This window comes from Conger conger, chromosome 7 (genome assembly GCF_963514075.1).
Source record: "Conger conger chromosome 7, fConCon1.1, whole genome shotgun sequence".
Classification (NCBI taxonomy): Eukaryota; Metazoa; Chordata; class Actinopteri; order Anguilliformes; family Congridae; genus Conger; species Conger conger.
Window position 1 is genome coordinate 60,019,919 of NC_083766.1, and position 11,986 is coordinate 60,031,904.

The 11,986-nt window shown below is 38.1% G+C and overlaps 2 protein-coding genes across 2 annotated transcripts in view; both read right to left on the minus strand.

Moving 5' to 3' along the window:
- Window positions 1–231: 231 nt before the first annotated feature.
- Window positions 232–1,200, minus strand: LOC133133476 (putative olfactory receptor 7A2). Its single transcript, XM_061249575.1, has one exon. It carries the CDS (start codon window positions 1,198–1,200, stop codon window positions 232–234), a length of 969 nt encoding a protein of 322 aa, XP_061105559.1.
- An 8,245-nt stretch (window positions 1,201–9,445) lies between these two features.
- Window positions 9,446–11,986, minus strand: part of LOC133133478 (olfactory receptor 52B2-like) — a 12,601-nt gene continuing 10,060 nt past the window's right edge. The window contains exon 4 of the mRNA XM_061249576.1: window positions 9,446–10,452. Within this exon, the coding sequence (XP_061105560.1) occupies window positions 9,446–10,452 (1,007 nt within the window). The remainder of the gene's footprint in view (window positions 10,453–11,986) is intronic.

Below are 11,986 nucleotides of genomic sequence, written 5' to 3' on the forward strand. Positions count from 1 at the left end.
AAGTGTGCAAAAAGTGAATACTGAATACTTTCTGAGGCCACTGTATACTTACCTTTTTTTAAGGCAGTTGTAGCTCAGTTGAGAAGGTCTTATGAACAATAGTATGTTAGTGTTACACAAGCACACCACAAGATAATTAAGGGGAAAATGGCATTTGCAATTGAAGCACCAAAATGAATGGATGCTATTAATTTGAAAATGCAAATGTCCTGCCAACTTTGGCTCTTAGATCTACCCTGACCCTGCTACTTTGACTTTCCGGAACATAGCCAGTATTTTGTTCCTGATTTCTTTGGTTGCCAGTGAATACACAATGGGGTTCAGACAGGATGGGATGCTTGAAGCTAATGACAAGTTCACCATTCTGACATGTGGATCAACATGGATTAAGAAAAGTTCAGTGATGTACAGTGTTATGGTCGGCACATAGAAAATCGCCACCAGAATGAGATGTTCTGTACAGGTTGCAAGTGCTTTGTACCTGCTGTCCACACTTTTCATTCTAAACACGGCTGTCAAAATACAGGCGTATGACAAGAGGATTAAACTAAGGGGCCCAAACAAAAGCAGCATACCCAGAGAAGCAGCAGCAGCCCACTGCATTGTGTTATCATTGCAGGCTAGATTGAACACACCTGAATAATCACAGACAAAGTAGTTCATACTGAGTGAATCACAAAAAGACAGTTTTGTCAAGATCACGACCAAGAACACCATGACGCTTGCAAAAACTACCCAAAGAATCACTAAAATACTGATCATGTTTGTGGGAGTGTTGATAGAATTATGCCTCAGTGGAAAACATATTGCAATTAACCTGTCATAGGCAAGTACACTGAGGGAAAATGATTCTAATATTATAGAACAGTAATAAAAAAAGATCTGTGTTAAACATGCATTGTAGGACATGAAGGTATCTCTCGCAACAACAGTATTGATTGTACTTGGAATAAAGGATGTACTGCCCATCAAGTCAACAACGCCTAAATTTGCTACTGCAATGTACTTTGGAGTGTGGAGCCTATGATCCATCCATATAATAGAAACAATGAAACAGTTGCACAGAACTGTCACAATATAAATGAAGCCGAGGAAAATGACAAATAAATCAGCAAACTTTAAATCCGTAAATCCGATAATGTAAAATCCAGACGGTATAATGATTGAATCGTTGGCGATCGAAGTGGTGATCATTCCCATTGTATACGTGTGGCATTCAGGATGTCCACGTAACTGCTTTACCTCTGGGCCCTGAGAGAGATACAGACGAATGGCAATCAATTCAATCATACAACCACATGACAATTAATGTTCTGCAACCTTCCAGTTTATTAGTTCGATTTCAGAGTGTGTTATTTTATTGAATGTATAAAAACATATTTTCATTTTAGAAAACGTGTTTGAAACCCCTGCGACAGAGGATATTGTTTCATAGTTTCAATGCTGGGTGAACACACTGGCCAAATGATAGTAGAGACGTCGTTCTCTGGAAGTACCCCAGAGGTGCATTAACACCCCAACAAGTCCAAGTCCTAGATGTCAAGTCTCAGGTCAAGTCTCAACTACTTTTCTTAAATTATATTAAAATAATTTTGCCACTCTAAATAAAAATAAAATATGAATGAATAGAATAAAAAAAAGCAAAAACCAAACTTAACAACCGCGTGCTGTAATTTCCGCACACAATACTAAAAGCTGAGAGAACTCCGTTCAGATCCTACTAAGAAACTGACACCCGAAAACTTTGATAAATCCCGCATTATGTATGTGAATGCATTTCCAAATTATTTACTGTCAAATTCGTTCCACTCACATTTAATAAATTAGACCCATTGAATTTCGAGGAGATCAGGGACGATTGTAACACCTTTTTCTTTAACATGGATAAGTGTTTATGCTGGAGCTTTCAAACTTTGATATAAGCTGCCAATGTTTGTTTGATATTTTTCATTTAGACATAAGGAGTCCCACTGCTGAGGCGAGTTGTAACAAAAGCTGGGGATGGATGTAGCAGGAATCAGATTCACACTATTACATTTACACAGAAACGTTTGTGTATGCCTGAACTACATTATTTTCAATAAAACAAATGAAAGGTAAAGATATTTATTCTTAAACATTTAATATAAAATTGTATATTTCTAACTTAATCAAAAAACAAAAATCCATTTTACAAATATATACATATTTATTATGTCACTCTTTTCAAAATTATATATTTCAAAGAAAATAAATGATGCTTTTTAGTTTTTAAACGTAATTTATGTTTTATGTCCATTGATTAATTTCATTTGGACTTAACGAGTAGCCATATACCTTCAGAGCTTGACAGGCTAATGCACGTTGCAATTGCTTTCTATGTCACAATGTTTAATTAATATTTAATTCAAATTAGACTATTTGTCATCATTGGCTTTCAAATCAAATTAGACTATTTGTTAATTCGTATGATTCACAACTACAACGTGAGTGCTAAACGTTTTTGGCTAATTGAAGCAGTAGCTACATTTAGAGAATGCCCTGTGCTGCGAGAAAATGTCTGGTTATCTAAACTAAGCATTATACAGATATTATGAGCAGGATATTAATTCATTCAGGAATTTTCACACGATAATAAAGCGCTCAGAATATATGCGAAAACCATTCGGCTCCGACGCCAACCGGGCACGGCAAACCTCGTATTCCTGCTCCCATTCCAACACCGAACGATAAAGAAGAACCACTTGAAAAGAGAACCAAACCGGGCTGGTGATGTCCTGTGTGCGTATTTGGACACACAGTCCCTTCCTCTCCTGCTCTTGAATTGCTGTTACACAGCACCTTTAACAGACATACGCAGTTATTTAATCTTGCAATGTCCTGGCATGTGTGACCATCAACACAACGGACAAGTAATAGCACAATGATTATCTCGCTTGTTTCTTTGATTTTCTTTTCATTCACCTTTTGTAAACATTTTACTTCAAACAGGCGTGTATTTTGACCAACATTCTGCCTGCTATTGACCACCTTGATTGGCTCATATTTTAGGCTTTGCTCTTAGTCTCACGATGCCCCTTTTTGAACATTGAAGTTTGGTGTAGCGTAGCTGTATCTGTTCCACAAACGGGGCGATTATAGGCGCAGGATATAATTAGCGCAACAGGAAATCGCTACTCACCAATTCTCCTCAGCATCGGTCAGTGTTGAAGCCGGCTTGTCTAATGTGCTTCTCCTCTCCTGAAGCAGAATTTATATCCTCCTGTGTGAAATGCGCCTCCTTGGGAATTCTTCAGGTACATCAATTAAAATCCACATCTGCCCGCCCTTGTTTGCCGTTCATAACTTCGTATCGGGACTTACGTCAGATTTAGAAATATGGTGGTACAAACGATTCCTTTCTTTAGGACGATTTAATCTATAAATATAATAATACTATTGGAAGAAATCAATTAAATATATGTGTTTCAAGCTGTATTACAAAATAAATATTTCCCAAGATTATATGTTTAAATAATATCAAAATATGCTATAATAAAGCACACTTTAATACCTCTTAGAGCCGCTAGAGGGCTGTCACATGTGAGCCGTGAAGGGAGTGTCCTATTGGTCCTTGGTCGTTTGTTGAAGTAGTGTTAATGATTTTTCTGTGTATATTAGGATGAGGGTTAGTCAGTGTTTTGTCAGTGGAATTAATGACTCGATGACTCTGCTTACTGATCCTATGTGGGCTATAACGCAGTTGGGGGGCTGCGTAGTGTTCTCCCTTGCGTTGTGGGCGTCCCCACTTCCTACTCATCTGGAGCTGAGTTTCCCTGCCGTTTGTTGTTTCTTCGCTCGCTTCAGATGGGACTTCTCGACCGTTTTGCTTGGACATTTTATTGGTTGGCTAAGTGCCGGGGAGTTATCAATACCCTTTATTGTTTTCTCCTTCCTCCTCTTTGCCTGTAGAGATGCCCCCAGAAAACATTAGCGTCATTTCACATATTGTGGGTAACTTTTAGAACCCTACTTGGTCACATTTGATCCTCGGACCCCACTACATCACATACACACACTGCTTAACATGCTGAAAATGTTAAGCTTATGTCAATAACTGTATCCTTTTGTAGTTTACAGCATTTTCTGTGCATAATTATCAAGGGTGCCAACAATTCTGGAGCCCACTGAATGTTATTATTATTCAGTACACTTATAAATAAGAAGCAGGCCTGCTTTTGTGTCAATGGACCTCAATCAATATATTAGTATACTTGGTGATATTATTGTAGTTATTCTTTTCCAAACTTCTGTACCTGCTGCTGCCAGAGGGGAAAGAAAGGAAAGCATTGTTGTGAGGGAGAGCTAGGCGGTGACTCGTAGGTGGCATTTTCTGGAGCATTTCATGATCATTCCAGGAGCATTCCTGAATAATTTATTATACAATATATAGTATTTTGCAACTCAGAGGACCCATATTATCAATTGGTTACCGTATGTCCTTTTGGAGTCTCAAAATGACCATTTTGAAAGCCTGCATATAAATTGCAAAACAGATTAAATATTACATATTAAAACCTATTCCTTTGGTACCTCCAAAGCAGGCCACCTAAACTGTGTGAAATATCTGAAATAAACATCTGTGCATAAAAAACTTTGTTTACATCAAAAGCATGGACATATACAAACAGAACTTTAAGATTTGTTTTATTTACCTGGTTACAGGCCAGCTGCAAACACTCCTCAGTGACTTCAGCTAATTCAGCTGACTCAGCTGATGTTTACATGGCCCTCCTCCATACAACACAAAACCGATCTTATATATCAGCATGTTTTCCAAATATTAACTTTCTGTATTTCATATCTACATTTACATTTAATATTGATATGCAAACTTAACATTTACATTTTCATTTAACACACACACACATAGATATATTTATATTTCTTTCTTTTTTTTGCATTAGTGTGCTAGCAGAAAAGAGCAAACATTCATTTTCCAAAAAAATATAATGTTGCAGCTAAAGTATTACATTTTGTTTAAATAAATCTACATTAGTATTCCACTTTTCTGATAAAAACTTAGTTGTCTAAGATTACCTGGATAGCCAGAAGCAAGCGAGACAGCCAAAGTCTGCAGAAGAACTGTGGCTCTGAAATATGTTTGTAACAACCAACCAGCTATGTTTTAAACTGTTCATTTCATTATTTTTGAAAGCATATTTGGCCTAAGACTTTGGCACAGTGCTGTATATATATGTATAACATGTTAAAGCTGGCTTTAATGCATAACATTACTCCTGGCAAAGATAATCCAATATTTTAGGGAAAAAAACAAAAAGTTACATTTAAAAAATGTTGTATATTTTTTTACACTGTTCAATGCTAAATGTGCAGAAATGTATTTGTTACAGAACGCACACCATAGTCGCCTATGCATGTTGATTCCTTATTGGCTTCTGTCAGAATCTATGCATGCATATAAATTGCAAAACAGATTAAATATTACATATTAAAACCTATTCCTTTGGTAACTCCAAAGCAGGCCACCTAAACTGTGTGAAATATCTGAAATAAACATCTGTGCATTTGTTTACGCCAAAAGCATGGACATATACAAACATAACTTTAAGATTTGTTTTATATACCTGGTTCCAGCTCTTATGCCAGCTGCAAACACTCCTCAGTGACTTCAGCTAATTTTACATGGGTGTGGTGGACGGCATAATGGAGGATTCGAAGGCTAAAATTATCAAATTTAGACCAAAACTGATTTGTTTTCTTTTCCAATATCAGAGACAAAACAAACAAACACACAAACACATGCACACACACACCAACACACACACCTGCACATGCACACACACAGAAGCGCGCACACATATGCAGACAGACAGACAGAGAGACAGACAGAGACAGACAAACACACACACACACACAGAATTTGTTCCTGGACCCTAACTACACCCATTCCCTCACTTTCTGAAGGGAAAATGTGAAATGTATCAAATATCATTCTACCTAAAATGAGAATGGGAAAACTCCGCCCACACTCAGGGAGGATGGGCGAAGGGCCCCTGCATGTAGTCCTACCAACATTATGCCTCTGTACTCTCTCAGAGGTTGGAAAGATTAGCAATATGAGCTGAAGAATGACAGCCCAGGAGGCTCTGGAACACATCTTTGGTCAGGATGGTGAAGTAGAGGAGGAAGTTTATGAAAGTGAAGATTATCTTGAGATCTATTCTGATCATGATGATGAATTTTCAGATGATGAGGGTAATGTCTCACACCCATCAACTCCAAGAAAGTCATTCATATCAAAAAATGGTCAAATAGAATGGTTCTCACCCCCGAACAGGTGTCGGGGAACAACATCAGATGCAAACATAATAAAGGCAGCACCAGGGCCCACTAGGATGGCAGTGACTTGGATATAAATCCGTGTCACGGATATAAAATCTGCATTTGAGTTGGTCATTCCTGATTCAATCCGGAAAGTTGTTCCAGAAATGACTAATTTAGAAGGGAGGCATGTTTCTGGGCAGGAGTGGAGAGAACTGGGCAATAAGCACTTACATGCTTATTTGGGGCTTCTCATCCTGGCTGGGGTTTATAAGTCCAAAGGTGAATCGACAGCCAGCCTGTGGGATGCAGAGACAGGCAGGGCCATATTCCAAGCCACCATGTCTTTGGAGATCTTACATATTTTCTCATGGGTCATCAGGTTTGATAAGCGGGAGAAAAGAGCTGGCAGCTATTAGGACAGTGTGGGTAGAGCGGCTGCCACTACTCTATAACCCAGGTCCTAATGTCACCGTGGATGAAAGCCTGGTGGCATTCAGAGGTCGCTGCCCCTTTAGGCAATACATGCCTTCAATGCCAGCAAAATATGGCATAAAGATCTGGGCAGCTTGTTCAAGCTATGCATTGAACATGCAGGTGTGCACTGGTAAGCCTATTGGAGGAGCACCATGCTTCAAGTGCAAAAAATTAATTTGCCCAAAACATGTGGTGACCTACTGCCACTCATGTGCTTCATAGACACACACACACACATACACACACACACACACACACACACACACAAACAAATTGTTCTCTCCTTCTTGTTCAGGTTTCCTGTTGTAAACATTGTAAACATTGTCGAAAAATCAATGTAGTTTCAACATGTATATTTGAATTTAAAGGGACAGTTTGACACCTAACAGAAGAGATGTATTGTTTGAATGAATCAACATGCCCCCATAACAGAAATTATTTAAAAAATGATGAAAAAAATAATAATAATTAAAAAATTTTTTTTAAAAAAAATAATAATAAGAATGTGTTGAAGCAAATGAGGTGAATGACAAATTTTTCCCAGTGTACAGAAAAAAACATTTTTTTTTAATGGAAAACGAATTGATTCTCATCAGTAAACCAGGATCTGTAAGAGGTGAAAAACTTGACTACACTAAATATTAATGAAATTGATAGTAATTGGGCTAAAGATAATGTTTATGGAGAAAAATATCTTTTTAAACTACTTTCAGATGGTGAAACATGCACCGGGTCAATTTGACCAGGGAACATTATTGCTGCTCCCTAAAGTTGAACATATCAGCATGTTTTCCAAATATTTATTTTTTGTATTTCATATCTACATTTACATTTAATATTTATTTATTATATTTTTACAGTGGGAGCAATACTTATTTGATCCCTTGCTGATTTTGTAGGTTTGCCCACTTACAAATAATGGAACTGTGTAGAATTTTAATCATAGGTATATTTTTTAACACTGAGAGACAAAATACTGTAATGATGAAAATACACTCACCAAGGACTTTATTTGGAACATTTTTACTTTATTACTCCTACTTATTAATACGATTATCTCATCAGCCAATTGTGTGGTCAGGAGCTTCAGTTCATTTTCACATCGACCATCAGAATGGGAAAGAAATGTGATCTCAGTGACTTTGACCATGGAATGATTGTTGGTGACAGACAGGGTGGTTTGAGTATCTCATCAACTTCTGATCTCCTGAGATTTGAATGGTGCAAAAAGAAAGAAAAAATACAGTGAGCAGTTCTGCAGACAGAAACAACTTTTTAATGAGAGACATAAGAGGAAAATGGCCACACTGCTAAAAGCTGATAGGAAGATGACAGTAACGCAAATAACCACACGTTACAACAGTGGTATGCAGAAGCGCATCTCTGAACACACAACACATCATAACTCTAAGTGGATAGACTACAGCAGGCAAAGTAACAAAAAAGGTCTGATAAATACCTAATAGAGTGAGTGTACGTTAATGAACCCCATCCCTGTCTTACTCTGGGTCAAATAGCCTCTCATTGCTGGACTGGACAACTTTACAGTAATGTTACTCTAAACACAAAATTAGTGTCTGCCTTAAATGCAGACAGCTTTTATTGGAGGGTATTTCCATCCATATCGGATGAACCGCTTAGAAATGACAGCACCTGTTGTACATAGATCCCCCATATTAAGGTACTATAAGTATTTGTTGAAATGGCCTCACAACTGTGCATTTGTATCGTTTGTAAATTATGTTGATGTCTAGTTTTGATTCTAGACTTTGCAATTGCCTTGTTGGGAGAGTGTTTTGGATCCGTTTGGCTGTTGTCTGGGGGGTTTTCTTCACCACAGAGCCGCGCAACTCAGCGCCATATCCTGCGGGCCTCAATATCTCTTCCCGAAATATGTCGCTGCTGAAGTAGGCTAGTTCGTGAAGTTTTCTTCTTCTTCTTTTTTCACGACACCCTGGGACAAGTGAGATTTCACGTATTGTGTATGCCATTCTAAATCCATTTCCAAGAAACCGAAACTATGAAACCAAATCAAATCTAAACTATGTCTCCTACCCTACCACAAATGTGCGTTTTTCAGAAATGAGCAATTTTGGATCTTATGTTCCACTGCTTCTGTTAAAATCAACTAATCAAACTGCCTTCGTAAACTGGGTAGCCTATTGTCGAATTCCAATAATGTTGAAGGAAGTGCTATTTGTACGAACTTCTTAATGTCATTTTGATTCCGTATTGTAAACACACTTGAAACACTCTTGGCCACACATGCAATACTTGGAATTTCACGGAAAAAATTGAAAGGATGCCGTGGAAGTAAATATTTCACTTCCTACTTCAGTGGCGACAAGTTTCGGAAACACTGGTAAAATGAGCGACCGTCTTGAAGAGGTGCTGCTTCGAGACATTCTTACCCTTACGAAATGCTTTGGTAAACTCACCCGAATCTTCATTCCCCTGACCTCATGTTTTGGGAAACGAAGGTGAAATTTTCAAGACCTGCCTTTAATTTGTGGGAGAAGTCGTGCATTTCCAAGACACGTTTAAAAATTAAATTCACACTTGGGCCATTCAAAGATTAATACGCTTGCCATAGAACCGTTAACATTTAGATTCAGCTCAAATAAATTGGTGTGGTTAAATTGAAATTTTAAATTAATTGCACATTTCAGCTCGACGCCTGCCCTGCCCACACTGCTACTTTGCCTTTCTGGAGCATTGCCAATATTCTGTTCCTGATTTCTTTGGTTGCCAGAGAATACACAATGGGGTTCAGACAGGAGGGGAAACATGAGGCCACGGACAAGTTAATCATTTTGACGTTTGGCTCGAGGAGGAATAAGAACAGTTCAATGATGTACACCGTTAGGGTCGGCACATAGAAAATCGCCACAACGACGAGGTGTTCTGCACACGTTGCAAGTGCTTTGTACCTGCTCTCAACAGTCTTCATTCTGAACACGACTCGCAAAATACAGCCGTATGACAAGACGATTAAACTAAGTGGCAAAAACAAGACCAGCATACCCACAGAAGAGGCAGCGGCCCATTGCAGTGTTTTATCGTTGCACGCAAGACTGGCTACGGCCGCATACTCACAAATAAAATTGGACACAATGAGTGAATCACAAAAGGACAGTTTTGGTAAGAGTAAGATCAAGAACAACATAATGCTAGAACAAAGCGACCAAACAATCGCTAAAATACAAAACATGCTTGTGGGAGTGTTGATGGAACTATGTCTCAATGGGAAACATATCGCAATTAACCTGTCATAGGCAAGTACACTGAGGGAAAATGACTCTAGTACGACTGAACCATAATAGAAAAATATCTGTGTCATACATGCATTGTAGGACATGAATGTATCTTTCGTGATAACAGTCTTGATCGCACTAGGAATACAGGATGTACTGCTCATCAAGTCGACAACCCCTAAATTAGCCACAGCAATGTACTTTGGAGTGTGTAGGCGATGATCCATCCATATAATGTAAATAAGAAAAGAGTTGAACAAAACCGTTACAATATAAATGAAGCCGAGGAAGATTAAATGTAAATAAGCAAACTTTAAATAAGTAAATCCAATAACGTAAAAGCCCGCTGGTCTAATGATTGAATCGTTTGTGTTCGTAGTGACGGGAATTCCCATTTCACGTGCTTTTCCTCTGCGCCCTGAGAGAGAAACAGATGAATGGCAATCAGTGAACACATACAACCACATGACAATTCAGGCTAATGTTCCGTAGTTAATTAGTTTAATTTGGACTACGGTATAGCTGACATTCAGAGTTGGAGAAATTAGTAATTTAATTTAAACGAATACTCCAAGCATCACTGATGTTGTTTTAGCAGGGCGCCTTCCGCCAGCCTCCATTATAACATCATTGCTTGGTGTTGGAGCCCACCGTTTAATCTGCTTATTGTTAGCTAATCATGGTGTAGGCTACATAGTGGTAGGCATACATTTTAATAACCTACGGTTTCGACAAATATCTTACTAATATACGTCATAAAACGTATAAACTTATTTTAAAATTCAGTCTAACAGCAAATTATACAGCATGAGATGTCGTGCATGTATATTTAACATCACCAAATAACAAAAAGAACAAACGAAAATGTTTGCTTGATAGTACATGTATTAACGTTCACTTTTAGTCTTGTAGTGAGCACCTTGAATTGATCTTATTTGAAGTATTGGTCTTACATTTTCGAGCACCACATTGGCATAGTGCACTTGGTCCGCTAGATGTGTCTATTTCACATACATCTCGACGGTAAGCTCATGGAAACATTCAGTCAGCTCTGTCGTCTGAATGAATTGCGAAGAAACAGAGCTACTGTAGGCGCAGAGAAGAATTACTGCAGAAGGAAAACGCTACTCACGAGTTCTCCTCAGCATAGGGCAGCGTCGAAAGCCGATATTCAAATGTGCCTTTCCACTCACACTGCAGAATTTTATATTCGGGCGTGTGTAGACTGCGCCTACTTGTAAATTCCTCAGGGACACCAATCAAGATTAGCAACTGCTCTCCATTTGCTGTCGAATGTTGGCTATAAACCCCTTGGTGATTTCTAGGCATTGATTATGTCACATTTTACAATGCATTGTTACAAAATAAATATTTCGCAAATATTTTATCAGAGATGGCAACCCTTGACCCATTTCGTGTTCTACTTTTAGGCCTTAAAAGTCCAGAGGTGAAGATCACAGAGAAAAATTCCTTAAATTATGAATGCATTTGTTTTGGTTGAAGATGAAACATTGATATCACATTGAAAATAATGTCAAATAAATGTGACACACTGTGGTACACATACCTAAGCATGTAAGAATTCACTCTTGTAAGTTTTACTATACGGGTTTGTGGACTAAAAACAAAATAAATCTCTAGTAACACCAAAGGAGCTTGTACATTGACAAGAGGGTTTAACATCTTATCTTTTAATATTTGCCTTGCAGAGCTGGACATTAATGAAAATGTTCATTATTGAAAACAGGAAGTTTCAGCCTTTTAAATGTGTGTGAATGAGTGCGTGCAAGTGAGTTATTACGAGCCACACTGTAAAAAGTTGAATGTAAAATGTACAGCAACTGGCTGGCAGCAATTAGCTTGTAATTTGCTGTGATTCACTCTACAGTAAAGTTACTGTGAATTAGATCACAGTACTAATGCAGATACTGTAATTACTAACAGCAGTAGTG